The 19,334-nt window shown below is 32.6% G+C and overlaps 1 protein-coding gene across 2 annotated transcripts; it reads right to left on the bottom strand.

Moving 5' to 3' along the window:
- Positions 1 to 305: 305 nt before the first annotated feature.
- On the bottom strand, positions 306 to 10,177 carry LOC110006661 (dehydrogenase/reductase SDR family member FEY). 2 transcript variants are annotated; one of them, XR_016048826.1, is made up of 8 exons: positions 9,635 to 10,177; positions 8,847 to 8,970; positions 8,110 to 8,227; positions 6,593 to 6,729; positions 5,135 to 5,247; positions 2,558 to 2,656; positions 1,825 to 1,873; positions 306 to 904 (listed from the first exon to the last, which is right to left on the bottom strand). XR_016048826.1 is itself a non-coding variant. In XM_020662937.2 (8 exons), exons 1-8 carry the CDS (start codon positions 9,817 to 9,819, stop codon positions 675 to 677), a joined length of 1,044 nt encoding a protein of 347 aa, XP_020518596.1. In that variant the 5' UTR covers positions 9,820 to 10,177; the 3' UTR covers positions 306 to 674. The 2 variants fall into 2 exon arrangements, 1 of the variants encoding a protein (XP_020518596.1); XM_020662937.2 differs by having other exon boundaries at positions 5,146 to 5,247.
- Between the last annotated feature and the right edge of the window lie 9,157 nt (positions 10,178 to 19,334).

Here is a 19,334-nt window from a genome sequence, read left to right as displayed (position 1 = left end):
GAAAATGAGGGAGTTGAGGATAATTTTATGTTCCCTAACACTTAAATCTTACCTTCTAAATGGTAGGTACCATTCAATCTTGAGACCTTGCTTTTCTTAAATGTGCATAGAGGGTAATATTAGGATTTTTTTTTTTCTAATTGAAGTTAATATGGAAGAGGTTACATTTCCAAAATTTAAGGTCCTCAAATTAATCCCATATGAGATTTTACAACTTATTCTCTCATGAGACTAATATCTTTTAATTTTATAAGAATATAAGATAGATTAAATGTAAAACACAAAATTTCACTCCCTTATCAGGATTAGCTTCACCAAAGCTAAATTTTCTCATTGAATTATAAGAAGGTAATAAAATGGACTTATCAGGCAGTTTACATCTTTGCGTTTTAGTATACAACAACGGCGATTAATTGGGTCCACCCTACTTAAGATATTTTCACTGATGAGGAAAATCAAGAGCTAACTCAAAATCGTTCGAGTTTTTTTACACCCAATGATTGGAGATTCAAAATGGTCCTAAATCGAGAAAATGCCTCAAGTTGTCGAGAGCAAGCCGATTCACTATAGGGACTCGACCGATTGGAGTCAACTTGAGATGCATGCTAACCATTTGAGCCCAAGCCTGATTTATGACGGACGTCCCGTCGAGCGATTCCAAATAATATGCCGAATTATTGAGGATCGGCGATTTTAGTGGAGGCTGTGATGACGTGGCTTACATAGTCGACGTGTAATCCACATAGGTGGAGAGTCTTTTCCCAAACGCGTGCACATGATGCCACGTCAGCTGCGAGGGGTGACACCTTGGCAGGCTTGCAATCACAGGAGTAGTAAGCAAACCCTTTGACTAGGTTTTCTGCCATGTCAGCATTGGTGGCACAAAAGAGGACGCTTCTTGCTCCTAATATTGAGAGAGAAGAACGTGATATAAGAAAATTATAATTTTTTTAGGGTGTGGTTTGTATAAGGCTCAGGTCCTAAATAATCAAAATTAGGTGTACCTTCAAAGAGTATCGAAAGATGTCAGTTTATACTAAAAATCTTGATGTCACCATGAAAATTTATTTTTATATCTAATTATAAAATTTAAAGCTTAAAAAATAATGCAGATCAAGTATATCTATAAACACTTGAAAATCTTAAAAAATAACAGTCTAGATAATGCATCACAAGATACACTATTTTCAAGATTTGAAGTTCATTTGTTTTTTTAACGTCTATGTTATATCAAGGCCGTGATGATTGGATTTGAGAGTTTCTCAACATCGAAACAACTTCTTCTAGTGATTTTTTTAGATACACGTTAGTTTGATTTTTTAGGACCTCAAACCTTATATAAACTTTGTCCTTTTTATTGTATGGTAGTTTGAAAGGTCATTTTCGAGTGACTTCTACAATACTAGATACGCAAATTTCAAAGAGGACAAAGTATAGTTACTTAAATTCATTAAAAATCAACACAAAATAATGTAAGCAATATAAATAAAGGAAAGTCTATAGAATTCCAAAATAAATTATATAAGAAGGATTTGATTTATACTTTGAAATATTTAAAAATGTAAGCAAAAGAAAAAATAAAAATTAGAGTACGTTCTGAGTTCCAAAATCATCATAAAAACATAAAAATCATATAAAAATGTATTTCCAAATCATGGATTAAAGGTTTTTTAACAAAATCTGCAGTTTGTTTAATAACTTTGAACAAACTTGCAGCCATAGGCCAAGTCTGAGCGGAGTCGGCCAAGTCCTTGGATTCACGATTCAATTTTCCAAGAGAAAATAAAAACAGAACATACATGGAAGTAGGCCAGAAATTATCACCTTCAAATGGATTGAATTGCCAAAATGATTTCTTGCTAAAACTTGGAACCTGATAGAAAGGAGAAAAAAAGACAACTTTTAGAAGTTGCTGCTATATTATTTAACAATCATTATCACTTGTTTGCTTCTTATAAATCATATCACGGCATGTTCGTTTCGCATGAAAACATTTCCCGAGAAATATTTTCATATGTATTTCTCTAATGTGGTTATGTGTAGAAATATTTTCACACCAATAAACCCCCGAGCATTTTTTCACAATAATTGGTACAAATATTCCCACACTTAAACCATGAGGGAGTTTTTTCAACCCAAACCAAATGTGTATAAGAAGAACAAAAAGTGTAAGTTAACCTAAAAATATTATGTCCCCCATGGTAGTAAAATGTACAATTGCTCCTTCAGACAAAATGCTATCCAAAACTATTTTTAGGACCCAAATTTTTTATATATGTCAAAGTCAACCTAACCACCAACAAAAACAAAAGGAAAACTTGAGGTGCCCAGGGGTCAGTTCAATCTTGAGGTGCAAGAACTCAAAATCCTTTCTATTTTTTTTTATTTTATTTGAAACTTCCTCATATTGTGATTTTGAAGTCTATCCCAAAATAAAGAAAATCCGCATTAGTAGGTCATTTGCCTGAGGGAACAAACATACAATTTGATCCCACTGGAGCGCGGGGCACTATAACTACCAATACTGACAGGGCAATGAAGAGGAGAGCAAAAATACCAAGTTTGTGGTGACAATCCCTGGATGTACTGCAATGCAATGGATGGAAGTTTGTCTCTGCTCCATGAGCTTGGAGGCAAGTGTTCTCAAAAACATGAGCTGCAAACAAATTTTACAAAGAAATTAAATCTCTATGTGACTGCAACTGTTCACAAAAGCTTTAATTGTATTTTTTGAAAATACAAAGGACATCAAAACATTCCAATTAGCACTAAAAGATTTATTTTTTAATTTTCATTTTACTTAGACACGTTCCTAAAATAAAAAATATCCATATGGACCCTATTCAGGGATGATAGCTCTAAATAGATATGGGCATTTTAATAATTTATTCCACCACCTAAGGTGGCAGGAGTTTTTACTTGTTTAGGGTGGGCCAAGCCACTGGGATACTCCTGATTGTGTATGTTTTCCGATTTTGAATAATGGTAATTTAGACTTTTCCAAAATTTTTATTGAGGAGGTGAAATGAAAATTGAAGTAAACCCTTTAATCTCAATTGAGATGGTTTGACCTCTTAATAACTTTTTATGGGGTTTTGACCCCTTAACTGATATCTTCCGAAATAAATAAGTGTGCGTGTGTTTTTTATAGGGTTGGGCCCCCAAACAATCAGAGTAAAGTGCACTTTTAAATAGTGTTGGAATATGTTTTTTGGTACTGAAAATCTTTGTGGGGGTTTGAAACTTTATTTTCATATCTAAATATACAATTTAAAGCTTCAAAAATAGTGTGGATTGAGTTGATCTATTTCAAGGTTTGTAAAATTGACATTCCAAAAATATATTACGATATGGACTATTTCTAAGACTTGAAATCTATTTTTTCTCATCTCCATACATCTTGAGATCAAAATGATCGATTTGAAGATTTTTGAGCACCTAAATAACCTTTTCTAATATATTTTTGAGATGTCTTAATTTAATTATCTAGAACCTTGCTAGAGAGAGAGAGGAGATTGATTGATTTATCATATCAGATGCCTTTATGCATGGGTTGAATAAAAAATTTGGGAGACGTCATTTCCATCATTTTGTCAAAGATAGCTACTGAATACTTATAAAACATAGGATTTAGCACATAGAGAAAAGGGGCTGGCCGACACCTAGTTACCACATCGTGGTATCCATTCCTATCGCTAACACCCTTAATTAACACCTTAAAAAATATAACTCTCTAATCTATTAAAAAAATGAGTAGGACCTGTCTTCCCTAATGAATTACCCAAAAAAGAAGAAGAAGATTTAGCACTTAGCCGACCCTTCACATTTAGAAGTATTTTATGTCATTGTTATTATCATTATCATATCAAGAAGTCTATACTAGCCTTTTCTACATTGTGGACACACGTGCCAAAAATTTTCAATGGCTTCGGTTCTGGACTGTCCATTTGTGCAGAGTTAATATCTACAATTTCAAGAGCTCAAAAAATATTTTTTTTCCTCTAAATTTATATAAGGACACAGTTTCTATGAGTCCATATAGAAATGAGTCACCTCTTAAAAATCTATTTTTGAGATGGAGTTTTGGATCTAATTTTTAAGGACATGTGATATCTTACATGGAAGTCATGAATATGAATAAATATATAAATTTAAAAAATTTAAAATAATAATTTTATTAAGAAAATATTTAGACCGTTAGTTTCAATTATTTGTAGATGAACCACTTATTTGAAGCTATTTCTAAGATACCACCTATTTGAATCTATCTTTCAAATAGATGCAAAGGTAGAGATGCGATCCCCGCCGCATGAGGCAATTTTTTTTTATATAAACCTGGGAAAATTATCAAAGTACTTGCAAGCGGTGAATAATTTAACACTTATACCCATATATTTTGGTTTAATTTTAAAATACCAGTAAAAAAACACATGATTTTAAGTTGGAATAGTTACAAATAGGCCCATGCTAAATAATTCTATCAGTTATGAGTATTTTGATAAATTTCCCTATAAAAGTTCTGTTAATGGCTTCGGTTAATATTATAAGAATGGACATAGTTTTCCTTATAATCTTATGTCATTTATCAGAATTTTCTCTAATAATATGCTTCTATTAAGGAGTGTGTTCAAACCAATTTTTGAATGGTTGGACGGTTCGTTCGAATCAGTTACCAACTGGTACCGAGTCAAATCGGCCAACTGCTTGTCCAAATTTCTTAAAAAAACAAATTCAAATAATAGTTATTCAAAATTTTAAAACAAGATTTAAAATACTCAAATTGCTTTTAAAACAATATTTGATGACATATAATACAAAAAAAAAGAGTATCTCTTTAAGGGGTATTTTGTCCCAGTCCCAATTGGGAGACTCAAGACTAGGCTCTCACAAGTGCCAATTCGAAATAGAAAAGAGTGCTTTTACTTTTACTATAAGGAGGTCACAATAATTCTTAACTGATGAATGTGCCTACATATTGAAATATGTTACAAAATTTGAGAAATCTTATTTTCGACCTTCAGCCTAGTCAATAATATGTTCCAACCACCCGATTTTACATCTAACGATCAATAATAATTATAGCCTCCGTGTATTAAAAATAAATGGTCTTATTAAGTGTATGCATGGAATTCACCTGCGACTCACATGTGCAAGTTTGCTAGCACCATAGGTTCTCAAGCTACTATATTTCTGGTTTTCAATCTTGCTCGTCCATTTGTCGGGGTCCACCACTGCACAATGATGTGCCTACATGTTGATAAGAGAAATTCCACATCATATAAAACGCAAAAATAATTTCAACCACCCTATAAAGCTTTCAAAAATAGCTCTAATATTGATTTTCACACCTCTCCATTGTAAAGAAAACCAAAAAATATAAAAATGCTGAGGTTCGCAGGAGGAGCCTGAAAATGTATTTTTTTGTATTTATTGTGAAATTTGAAACTCAAAATATAGTGCAAAAGTAACGTTTTGTAAACTCTTAACCTTGAAAATAGAGTCCTAGATAATGTTTTAAAAAATAGAGTACTTTTAAATCTTGACATGTATAAACATTTCCATCAAATTCATAATTGTTGAGGTGGAGCCAATTGATTTGAAGGTTTTTTAGGAACCAAAACTGCACTTTTGTGGGTTTTTTGAGGTGCACTTTTTTTTTATAATAAAATTAAGCCTTATATAAAACTATTTCCATATAATAACACAATCTTATTCATTTCATTTAAGGTTTGGTTTCTATAGAGTAGCATCTTTAGGATATTTAGTAAACTTGCACCTTAAAACCCTAACAGAAAGTATGATTCCAACTCATAAATCCTTGTGATGGATTATAAATTTATTTTTATCTTTAATTATAAAATTTGACGCACCTAAAACTGCAGTAGAATCGGCAGACATATGAACAATTGAAATAAAGAATCCAAAAACTGTGATACAAAATAGTATATTTGTAGGGCATATTATCTTTCATATCTATGATTGTCTGAGTTTGTAGCTTTCCAATGCCAAATTTGTAATTTTTTTTTTTTTTTTTTGTGAGATATGAGTGGAGGCTTTGTAAAGCTGCAGCCAAACAAATTTTTTCCCCATTGCTTAAAGCCCTAAAATTTGTTCTATTCATTAGGGAATTCTGATGAGAATTTGGCATAGAGTAATTGAATCAGATGCTCGTGATTTAATAAATGTTAATTCGGATTGGGAATCCCCAATTTGGATCAGGAAGTGGTGATGGGGACCGATCATGTTCGAACTAGAAATCGAGTCTTATTTGGTAGACTCATCGGATTCTGTTAGAGAACCAGTCGAGTCTTTTAGAAAAAAGAGCCATCCAATCTCCAAAATCGTCTAATTCCTACCCATTTTTTTTTATTACACTTTTCAAATTTTCAATTATCAAATTATAAAAATATTAATTGAATTTTTGGACCAATTTCGACACCGAAAAGTTGATCCGATCTGGATCAATCCAGTCAATAACCAATTTGGCATCCCTATGTGGGTTTTGAACCACTGGATGCACCCAAATAAACTCTTAATATCTTAAAAAAGAGTAATAACAATAACTCAAAAAAGAAATAAATTGGCATTTTACCACAGAATTGACATTGATAACCCTAGATGAGCCGGCACGGAGGAGTGAGGGAAGAAGGAGAAGAGTAAGAAGGGCAGGCCCCACATGATTCACTTGCACATGTTGTTCCAATCCATCACTTGAAAATATTTGTGGCTCTATCCATGAAAAAATAATTCATCGTTAGTTTACAATATCATCTAAGGGGTAAGAAGATTATAAATTGCAATTGAGGGTATGCTTTTCAAAATTCTATTATCAAATCATGTACGTCTTCAAAAAAAAAAGAGAAAAAATTAAATGTTTTCCAAATTGCATCTATTCAATTTTGAAAAGCCATAGCAATAGGGGTAATTTGGTAAATTTACCACTAAAAAGGCATTGCCTGAATGACAATTGGGGGTAGAATTACGAAAATATCCTTATTATTCTATTCTCGCATTTCATTACTAACTAGGGGTAATTTAAGAAATTTTTAAGGTTTTTTTTGGGATTTATATGATATATAAATATTTAAAAGCATTCGCTCAAGATCAATTTGTAATCTTTTGACCTATTTTGTGATTTTGTAAGGGGTTCAACTCCTTTTTTTCATATTTCCCAAGATTATTATATATCTTTCTACAACTTGGTTAAAACTCTATTTAGAATCAGTTTTAATATCCTAAATTCTGGATATTGAACGTTCTCAATTTAAGGATCAACCTTAAAAAAAATAAAACGAAAAAAAGAAGAAGAGAAGAAATCATCTCCTCAAATACATAATGCCCTAAGATTGGACATGCTATTCAAGTTTTGGACCATTATATTTTTATTTAAGAGCTCAAAACTAAATTTTTTATTGAAATTAATGGTATGGTAATTCTGAAGTGATCTTGAAACTATAAATTAAAAAAGATTCTCTTTTGCTCGAAGGGTTAAGGATATACTATGATCCTGCAAGAGTACCGTGCAAGTTGGATCAATGTCGGCAAAAATAAATGAACATGTGAAAATGGGGAAATGTTCAAGATTTTAAATCGGATGCGGTTTCTTTGAGGTTGCAACTTTAAACAATCCAGCGCACCTCCAAATTTTATCATAATATATAATTTTGGTGTAAAACATTTTTAGAATTATCTGAAAATTTATTTTCCTATTCAATTATAAAATTTTAAACTTCAAAAATGGTTAAATCAAGTAGATCTATGTATATGTGAAAATCTTGAAAATTGATGGTCAAAATAATGCGATGCACGATGCACTATTTTTGGGATTAAAAAAAAAAAATATATATATATATTTTTTATATTCACACATCTTGATGTCGAGATGATCAATTAAAGTGTTTTTCAATTTTAAAACAACATTTTCGGATAGATTTTTGGGGTGTATATTTACTTTTACATTTTTAAAGTTACAACCTTATATGAACTTTTTCCTTTAAAATTTGAGTTTAAAGAGAGAGAGAGAGAGTAGTTTTCATTGTCGAAAAAAAAGTTGAGAGGGAGAGGGAGAGGGAGAGGGAGAGGGAGAGGGAGGTTCGAAAAAGTAATTACCAGCTGAGCGGAGGACGCCGGCGTTGTTGATGAGGACGTGCAAAGGAGCACCGCGCCTCTCCCACTCCGCACCGAACTCACGCACCGACGTTAGAGAGAGAAGATCAAGGTGCATCACCTGTGTCCATCACACATATTACTACTCTTTCTCTCTCTTCTTGCCTTCCTTTTGCTCTCTCTCTCTCTCTGTCATCATCCTTTTCCTCTCTCTGTCTCTCTCTCTCTCTCTAGGTTCAGCCTTCCAAGCTGAATTTTGTCTTCCATAAGAGCAGTGCACATACTTCCCTCTCTGCCACAGTTAGTGGGCAGACACCCATTTAAGGTTTAAGAATCCTATGTTCCTCCTAAAGACCCCACACATCTCCTAACTCTTTAATACTTTATCTCTCTCTCTCTCTCTCTCTCTCTCTATGTTTTGAATCTCTAGCTCTCTGTATATATCCAATTCACCTCTCTCTCTCTATCTCTGTTTTGAATTCTCTCTTTCTACATCCAATTCACCTCTATCTTTCTCTCTCTATGTCCAATTCATCTCTCTCTCTCCATTTCCCATTCACGTCTCTCTCTACGTTTAGTCTCTGTGTTTTGAATCTCTCTCTCCCCATTTCCAATTCACCTCTCTCTCTTTCTCTATCTATCTATTTCCAATTCACCTCTCTTTCTCTCTCTAAAATGAAAATGAAAATGAAAATGAAAATGGAAATGGAAATGAAATGCATAAGGGAAGGGTAGCTGACCTCGACCATAGGGGTTGGAGGTGGAGCGGCGTTGATGGACTGATTCCATGCGTTTGCCAGCTCCTCCGCGGCGCCTGTATTCCTACACGCCATCACCACGTGAGCCCCTGCCATCGCCAGCTCCCTGTCAACCATTTACATCGCCCACCATTTAATCGTGACCCTCAATTGATACCATACCCCCCCACTTATTATTTTACCCACAGACAATCCACACATGTTTTCTTTGAAGTTTTCGACATCATAAATTTTTTTTTTCAACATTAGAGAAGAGGGAAATTTTTTTGATTTAAGCTATTTGACATCTTAACTATATGTTTTATTATAACTTCTGAAATTCTATCTTTCTTCTGATAAAATGTCCAATAGCCCATCAAATGAAGTTTCAAAATGGGTTTTGAAAATCTATCAAATAACACCTAGTGTTAAATATTAAATACTTCAGTTTTTAGTTATAGTTTGATTAACTTTCTTTCTGAAATTTGATCAAAAGAATGACGGGGTATTTAAAATTTGATTAAAAAATATGGGGAAGATGTTGAATAGTTCAAATATGAGATTTAGTTTGATAAATTTCCTAAAAAAAATTATAATAATAAATAAGTAAATGGCAAGTGAATAGAGCATAGCATTAACTTGAGATGGTGAAGTAAATAAACTATAGCTTTAAAATGGTGTCTGTAAAATTATCAATAAAAAGAAAATTATTTAGATTTTTTACTGTATATGAAAATTAACTGAAAGTTTCAGAAAAAGAGAGATTTTTCGACTGGTGGGATGAATTTTACCGAGCGGTTTCGAGACCGATACCGCTTGTTGCACCCGTAACGATGACTGAGATGCCTGAGAGACGATGAGGAATAATGGTAGAGAGAGATGAAGATGAAGAAGAAGGGAGGTGATTAGTGAGCAGCTTTTGAGACAGGGCTGCTTTTACCATCTCCCAAACACCCCTCATCCATGCCTTGTCCATGGTATCCTCTCTCTCTCTCTCTCTCTATATTGAACAAGAATTTCACAGTTTGAGCAAGCCTAATAACTCTTTCTCTCTATTGAACAAGAATTTCACAGTTTGAGCAAGCCTAATAACTCTCTCTCTCTATTGAACAAGAATTTTGCAGTTTGAAGTTTGAACAAGCCTAATAACTCTCTCTCTCTCCCCAAAGAATCAACTTGCACCTTCTTTCTATCTTCACTTTACTCTCTCTCTCTTGCTGCACTAGAATAAACTTGCACCCTTTTTCTCCATCTTTCAATCTTCAGTGTACTCCCTCTCACTCTTTTTCCTGAGTTTTCTCTCTCTCTCTCTCTCTCTCTCTTATTTCAGAATGAGGAATAAGGGTTGTAGGTATACTCTTTATATACCCGGAGCTGTGTTCGCATATTACAAACACTAATAGAAAAGGAGGGTATATTTTTCCTTATTTATTTACTTATTTATTATTATTATTATTACATTTCGAAGTTTTGAATTACTATGAAAAATTGAAAATATTGTACACGTTGGTGTTAAAAGTATTTAGAAATGAGCAAACTGCCCCTGAACATACAGAAATATCCAGAATGCCTTTCTAAAATATTTCCAAAAAGGTGAGAAAAGACGATTTAGCAACTTCAACATAATGCAATAATGTCCAACATCATGACAAGTATCACTATTTTAAAAGGAAATCTTTGAATTTCTTTATGAACTATTAATCTAAGAAAATATTTAGAAATTATTGAGGTCCATTTTAAGGGGAGAAACATATTAACTACATTGCATAAATATTTCCTTTTTTTAAAAAAACTTCCCTAACTATTTATTATGGAAAAGTCCTTCATGAGTCAGCGGGTGCACGAGCCCACGCACTCACTAGAAGTCCATCTTTAAGATGGAAAATGTAAATAGAAATTTTTCAAAAAAATCACATTTCAAATATCGATATTTTCTTTTTTATGTTTATGATAATCTTAACTTAGATCATAAAGCCTTAAAATTTTAGGTTAAAAATCCATTTCTAAGAAGGTTTAAGAGGGAGCCCTCATGTATGTAATATGAGCCGGATGACTGATAGAAACCCTGTCCAATTATTATCATATATGAGTCGGATGACTGATAGAAACCCTGTCCAATTATTATTTACCCATGTCTTTTAATTCAATTTCAAAACACCGGCATATATGATCATGAATAGTTACAAAATAGGTAAGATATTAAATAGTTCAACTATTATGGATATTTTGATATCATAAATATAAAAACAAGGATCGATAAAAGAGCATGGGAGTTTACACGGCAAGATCCTTAAGTCACGGTACAAAGACATAATCACACTTAGCTGCGAATGTGAAATACGTCAACATGGGATGGATTATAGAGCTCAAGAAATTTCTTTTATACTTTAAGTTATCAATAACACAATCCCGTCGGTCAATTTCACATTTAATAGCTACCGGTTGATTGGAATTTTTTTGTACTAAAAGTAAATTGTCTCATTGTATAATATTTTAATTTTTTTTTATATAATGAGACTATATATCTATTGTACAAGGAGGTCACGCTTATTTTTATAACCATCCCATGTGAAATTTGATAGCTTGGACGTGTTACAAAATTCGAAAAAATTCCCTTTAAACTTTGAACTTGGTCTGTGGAATAAATACAACCACTCCATTTTATTTCCAATGATACCATCTTGTACTAAGGGTAAGTTTGTCTCATTGTATACCTTTCCTTAAGAAAAATATAGACGATATATTTTTCTTTTGCCTCTATTGCATATTTTAGGAGCATTTTTGGGTCCCTAGATTTTGGTGATGAAACTTTTCAACCAAGTCACTAACCTCAAATAAATAAAAAGGAAAAGAACAATCATACTTTCTATGTGCCCAAAAAAATTACAACCAAGATAGAATTAAGTGTCCAATTTTTGGACAACTTCTGAAAACTCAAATTTTTTTTCTTATTAAAGAAACATCAGTTATTCTTTGGTGGATTAAAAAACTTTGTCAAAAAAACCCCCCTAAGTAGCTCTTTCGCGGAGAGTAAGTGTATAGTATCCACCCCTGGGAGGATGCTATATGCTCTTTATATTTGAAAATAATTGACCTTGTATTCTAAATGTAATTCCTAGTCCCGAAATTTTAAGAATTTTAACTTTTGGGGAAAATGACATTTTTTTTGTTGTAATTTTGAGGTTCTAATCACCACAATGGTTTACTTGAAATGGTAGGTATCTACTCCAGGATTCCATCATGGAAAATATATTATGTAAGATGAACCAAAAATAGTATTATACTTTGTCTTGAATGTCTATGAATAATAATACATGGTCCACCTATCGACCATCCATCCACGTTCATCCAAATTAATCAAGATGGAGATGGCTCGACTGGTCAGCTTTTAAGTCAACAACGATAAAAAAAAAAAAAAACAGCTCATCTCTACAGTATGTTGACGAGGATGGGTGGTGGAACGATAATATACTATGTGGTGCCTTGCTATGCTCCTGCGGGCGTGTATTGTACCAAAAACCCGTCAGACGAAAATGCTACCTAGGAGGATTGTTTTGATATAAAATTTTAGGATCCTATTACTAGATTATTATTTAAAAAAAAAATGGAATTTTTAGTTTTTGAACATACAAATCTTTCCCTCTAAAAATTGGGCAGTTCTTATTGAATCTTGGGATATCATTTCTTTAGGCATGTAGAGAGGGCGAACTATTTTGCTTTTTTTCTTTGGTTCTAAAGATTACATCCGCAAATTTTGGGATCCAAAATTTGTCTCTAGCTTGAGTTTTTCCCGAGGCAGCAATAGGACAATATGCTCCTGTAGGAGCATGAGTGTTTTTCCCCAGAAGCTGTGCACACAATGCGACATCCCATTAAACACGTACTTCTCATGCTCAATATATAGTAATAAAGGACAAGGTTTCTATGAGTCCCCAGACGTCATGGAAAATGTGGCCCCTTAATAGTCTATTTTTTAAATCAATTTTGACCAAGATTTTTAAGAAATTTGCAATGGGTGTAGTTTCTATAAGGTTGCAACTTTAAATAATTCAATTAAGGTGTATCTCCAAATTTTATTATAAAATATAATTTTGGTAAAAAAATTTCTTAGGATTATTTCAAAATATATTTTCATATTTAATTATAAAATTTTAAACTCCAAAAATGGTTAAAATCAATTAGATCTATAAACATTTAAAAAATCTTGAAAATGGATAGTCTAGATAATGTATTGTAAGATGCACTATTTCTACGAGTCAAAATCTTTTTTTCTTTTTTTTGTATTCATACATCTCGATGTCGAGATAATCAATTAGAGGTCTTTTCAATATTAAAGCAATCTTTTCTGATGGATATTTGAGGTGCATTTGTAATTCTACATTTTAAAGTTGCAACCTTATATAATCCCTAACATAGAGATCATTAATTTGTAAACTAAATTAATAAAAAAGTAAAAATACTATTTTTTTTAGAACAAAATATTTGGGCTAGTGATTTACATTTGGGTGCGGTTTCTATAGAGCCTAGGCTTTAAACAATCAAATTAGAGCCTACCTTCAAATAGTGTCGAGAAATGCAGTTTTAATATTGAAAAGCTTTGTGATAGTCTTAAAAGATATTTTCATCTTTATTTATGAAGTTTAAAGCTTCAAAAATAGTGTCGATCAACAGATCTATGAAAACATAAAAATCTTTAAAATTGATAGTCCAAAAATGTATTACAAAATACATTATTTTCAAAACTTGAAATCTATTTTTTTTCTCATGTACATGCATCTTGATATCGAGATGATCAATTTGAGGATATTTGGGTATCAAAACAACCTCTTCTAGTAAAATTTTTGAGGTGAGCTCTAATTCGATTGTTTAGAGCCTCGGTTCTGTATAAACTTTTCCCTTTACAATTTTCTTGGAGGAAACATCACTTAGAAGTTACATCCATCTTTAAAATGATAGTTTATGCTTCAGCGGACGCAAATGTCGAAATGCATCCTCCAAGTAAAACTACTTTTCATTACTCGTAGAACAAATAAAATGCACGTCAATGAATGAAAGGTCTTTTATTTATTTAAATACTATTGGTTGAAATATATTATGCATTTAATTATCTAGTTTATCTCAGCATTATCAAGCACGAACAAGTAAATGATTAATTGAAGGGTTAAAGTACTATATTATTTTGATTATTTGGTGTTTAGAGTTTAACCATTTGTTATTTATTTAATCCTGATTTTTAGGAATGACTTGTAGTTTGCAGATAATTGCACATGGAGTGAAAGAAAGTCCAAATTTGGCACGCTAAGTGACAAGGTGAAAATCAAATAAATAAAGAAAGGGAAAGTCTCATATTCATAATTAAAAAGGTTAGAAACTTAGAATGGTCATAAACACCCTTGGTGAAATTAAATAAATCCCTAGCCAATGGCCAAAATCTAATTTTTTTTGTATATATATTTTATTTAAATATTATATATCCCTAGAATGTAGGTTGTAAAATAATTTTTATAAGACGAACCAAATGAAATTAATAATAAAATATTGTTAATAAAAATTGACCAAAATATCTCAATAATGTATCTTGGTCAATATTTTTTGTGGAAAATAGTTTTTATTATTTTTATTTTGTTCTCCTTATTAAATTAATTTGTATCCCAATTTTCATATAAATTTAATTTTTAAATAAAATAAAAATAAGAAATTTATTAGCCCTTGGATGATGATAGTTTCAATCTGACTCATTGAAGGTGCTTGTACACCCTTCAATTGTCGACATGCTGTGGGTGCATATGCGCAGTGAGCTCGCTCGTATGTTTGGCCTTGAAGGCCAGTTGGAGGACCCTCTGAGATCAGGCTGGCAGCTTATATACGTCTTGTGGAATTGTGACTTTTGGGAATATATGACATAGTTCGGTTTGGACCTAAGTGTGTGGTACTCCTTTGCTACATTCAGCATTCCTTCTTTTGATGTATAGTTGGATACCAATTCGATTGGGGCTTGCATGGACGTTCACTTCGGTTAAGTTAATCCCCAAACCATCGATCAGAAGGGACATTGGTTATAGCCTTGGAGTATATATATATATCCCAATGATTTCATGCATCCGTTGTATAGTAATATGATGTAAAAACTTTAAAAAACCATCTTATAGCCATTTGTTTAATGCGGCTTGATGAGAAAACTATTCGCCTAAAATTTCAAGTGATTTGGATTTGTAAATAAAAAATTAAAATTCAAACACTCTCGACCGTCAAATCGACCCAAATCCAATCTGAACCATTGAGCTTATACTATTATGTGAGCTAGTGGGCTTACCCTAGCATCTTCTATATATATATATATATATATATAAGAACATATGTCTAAAATTTCAAGTAATTTAGATTTGTAGAAAAAAAATTAAAATTCAAATATTACCAGACATCCCTGTTCGTCAGATCGGCTTAGATTCAATCTGGGCCATTGGGCTTATACTATTCCATGTGCTAGTGGGCTTATGGAAAAATCTTGTCTTTCCATATATATATATATATATATATATATATATGGAAAGCCTTACGCAACGTCTATAGGTAAAAATGAACAGTATTTTCGCCTATAGGCTTACCACAATTCGATTTTTTTAGACGGTGTGGAAAAATCAACCACCACAGACCTACTATATCTGTTGCGGTACCGCCACGGATATAGTAAGTCTATGGCGGTCGATTTTTCATGTTAAACCGCAACATGCCTAATATGTCCGGGTGGGGCCGAGCGCAAATGATCTGCCCTTAGATGCATTCTTACCACCAAAATCTCGTCTTTCTATGGGCAGCCTAACTAGTAGTCATTATATATTTTAGTTCAATAATATTGAGATAAAACACAAAAATGATCTTACCTTACAACCGAACAATTTCTATATTCTTTTGAGTGGGGGCCCTGCAACAATACGTTGTCTTTTTATACTTGTCTCCAAAGCCTTGTCTCTAAAAAACAAAACATAACGTCCTCGAAATCTATTTCTAAAGCTGCTAATGGTTTTTGAGGAAAGTGCATTTTTGTTAGGGGAATGCATTAGGGTAACAACCCAAATGTAGTTACCTAGTGTTTTTCTTTCTAATTTTTCCTTTGTCTTATATTTATTTTTAAGAAAAATTTTGTATATAACTTTAATTTCTCATATTATTTCATGGTAGACTTTCATTTGGTTTCTCTTTCAAACTGTATCAGGAAACTCTTAAAGATTTCACCATACCCCCTCATCTCTTATCTCTATCTTTTATTGACTTTTGATCGTAAAAATTTATCCCAACAAATTTTTTTATACCATTTCAGCTCAAAAGCTTTTTTAATAGGGAAAGAGAAAAGATGGTTAAAATTTTTTTTGGGTTGAAATAATATAAAAAGATTAGTTAAAGCTAATTTTTATGGTCAAAAGTCAATAAAAGAGACAAGGGGTTACGGTGAAATTTTTAAGGTTTACTTATGCCGTTTGAAAAAAAAATGAAAAGAGAGTCTATTATAAAATAATACGAGGAATTAGGGTTATATACGAAATTTTTCTTTGTTTTTATAGGGCTTTTTAATCTTTATATGTTTAATTTTGTAGCAACATTATCTTTTCATTAAATAATAAATAAATAACAGTTTTTTCTAGAAAATGAAGAATTTGGATTTTATGGCCATGATAGAAGTGGTAAAAATGATAAAAATGCTCTTGGTGGTCCCTCCTGAACATGAAACACTCTCTTTCTCAAAACCCCACACCAGCAAACTTTGATTGTCGGTAAATTCATTTCTAGACTTTATTATGGAATTTGAAGTTTCACATATGGTATAGACCTGGCCGATCTTTAAAGATTTGAAATTAACTGTTAAGAAATATTGTTAGAAAGACAATTTTTCATATCCATGACATCTGAGATGGAGATAATGAATTTGCATATTTTTCAGCATCAAAGATGGTTTCTCCAGTGATGTATAAGGTGCCTCTGAATTCATCAGGTACCTTACGAAATACTCTCCACTAAATTTGGAGTAAATAAATTATTTTTGAGCCTCCAAAAAAACTGGGGTATTTTTTTTAAGAGAAAAAGTTACATAAAAACCCAAAGATGTTGGACAAGAAGGGACCATAAACATTGGACTGTGCGCAACGTGTGGGACATGGATTGGACATGAATAAGGCTACAGGAACATCCCTTTTTAGGTGTTCGTAGTAATGTGTTGCAAGTGATGTGAAACCCCTCTAATTTTAGGTAGACATGGCTTTTGTCATTGTCTTTTTTCCATATTTATTTTTATTTTTATTTTTGTTGTAGTAGTATTAAATTTTAGAATATTAAATTTTGGGTCAAGTTACAAGGGAATTTTTTTATTTTGAAGTTTCCATATTATCTCTTAGTGGTCTAAGAAGGGTGAGGACCTTAAGTTTTCCCTTAACTCACCTTAAACCCGGGTAAAAGAGGTGGGTGGTGTTAGGTAGGCAGCTAATGTAAAATTTTGTCAATTTTTTTTATGAATCCTGATAGCCGACCCTAAATAGTTGAAAAAAGACTCCGATGATGATGAAGATATTAACTCTGAGTTTGAAATAATAGATCAATGGGGTGGATCATCTACCCACTAATCTCATATTGGATCACATTATCCTGATCCAGACCGGTCCAAATCGGTGATTCGGAAAGTACTGAAAAAAGAAGAAAAAAAGATTAAAAAAAAGGGTTAACGAGTTATAGCTTGCAAAGATACATGAGAAGCAAATGAAAACAATTAAAGGGTGCCGGTACTAGTTTCTTCCTAGAATTGGCCCAGTCTGTATCAATTCTCTGTCTAGATATCGTGATTCTTGATTTAGGACTTTGATTTTTAAATCACTGGGATAAACAATTAAAAGAAAATGCATGTGAACTCTAGAAACCCTAAATCGGATTCTCTCAAATGGAGGGCTTTGAGTTAGTTTTTTTACAAGGAATTGGTTTTCCATTTATAAATGTCTCTGGGACAAATCTAAACTATCTCATTTGGAATCGCCCAACATTGACTTTTTGATAAATTTTTTTCACTTATTTAGCTGATCCATATCACCAATTCTTCAATTTCAGATCAGTAGGGTGGGCGATCCATAACCAAATTCTGAGTTTTAAGGCATTGGTTAGAAGAAATTTTCAGTATAATTATATTTTTTTCTGTCTTTGTTTTTTATAGGTGGTAGGCTAGGATTCGAATCTTGGATGTTTGTGAATGCGACCCTTGCAATGTAGCCACCAACCAAGAGGCAAAATCCAAAAACATAGCGTAGGCCATTGGCTACCAAGAGTTATTGCACTGTATAAGGCCCCACTGTGCTTCCTAAATGATTGTCATACATATATTGTAGATGAAATCAATGTCCCTTTCCGCTACAATTGGCCTATAGCTCTCTCTGTTTTTTTTTATGGTGGATGAATAGTTAAAAATTTGGTGGGTCAACTTGGAATCGCTTGAGTTAGCTCGAAATTGGAGATCTCTGGCCTCGGAATGGGGAATACATGCCTCAAAGCGGACTTACCCAACCGGTTCACTATAGTGAACCAGCCAGGACTCATATGGATCCTTGCGGGATTTCTTAGCATTACGGAATTGCCCAATTATGACAGAAAATCTCCATTTTATGGGTTTTCCATCCGAGCCAAAAATTGGCTGTTTTATCTTTGATTTGGGCCCATTTTCGCCTCCATGAGTTGTTGAGTGGTTTTTGTATCAGGATTGTCTACAAAGAGACTATCTTCTTCTGTACATGGAGATCATAATCATTTGCACTAATTAGATATTAAATTAGATGGCTAGGGATAAATCATAAAGTCTGAGAATTTTTTTTTGGAATTTTGTGTCTATTCACTGATACTCTTACAACCGCCCATTTTAATATTCAAGAGACAAGTTGTGACATTTATGTACAAAAGATACATAATCTTTTTGTAGACAATCTGTTTTATATCAAGCTTTAGATTCTTACCACTATTTTATGAAACAAACACATTTTATTAAAATCGAAAGACTTTGAAATTGAGTTTTTTCAATTTCATCTTGGGGAGCCTCAAATACCTCTAGTCTTTAATAACATAATATCATTTTTTCAGAATTTTTGATAATTTTTTGCTTATTTCAAAATTAAGGGCCAACTGGGCCTGACTCAATGACCTGACTCAAGATTCAGCTGAGCGACTCACCTTGGAGTCTGGAGCCGAGTCTGCTTTCAAACACTGTAATAGTTATGAATAATGAAATCAATTCTTTCTATCTATTGTATCGAAGGAAATTAAAAAGTTAATTTTCTTCTCAATTAGATTCTTAAAAACGGAGTTTTCAAAGACAATATCATCGAACTCCATAGTAGTTACTTTGTAAGAATCATATAATTTATTTATGGGTGTGGTTTGTATGAGGTTGCGACCTTAAACAAATCCAAATAAAGCGCACCTCCAAATTTTGTCATAAGATGTAATTTTGGTGGCAAAATTCATAGG

Source organism: Amborella trichopoda, chromosome 2 (genome assembly GCF_054954075.1).
Source record: "Amborella trichopoda isolate Santa Cruz 75 chromosome 2, AtrichopodaSantaCruz75HAP2 v2.0, whole genome shotgun sequence".
In the NCBI taxonomy this organism is placed as follows: Eukaryota; Viridiplantae; Streptophyta; class Magnoliopsida; order Amborellales; family Amborellaceae; genus Amborella; species Amborella trichopoda.
This window is presented reverse-complemented; position numbering and strand designations above follow the sequence as displayed.

Coding starts and splice junctions, on each gene's coding strand:
- LOC110006661 (XM_020662937.2), bottom strand. CDS start 9,819: ATGGACAAGGCATGGATGAGGGGTGTTTGGGAGATGGTAAAAGCAGCC. Junction 6,730..8,109: donor CGGCGTCCTCCGCTCAGCTG/GTAATTACTTTT, acceptor TTTCATGGATAG/AGCCACAAATATTTTCAAGT. Junction 1,874..2,557: donor GGATTGTCACCACAAACTTG/GTATTTTTGCTC, acceptor CCTTTCTATCAG/GTTCCAAGTTTTAGCAAGAA.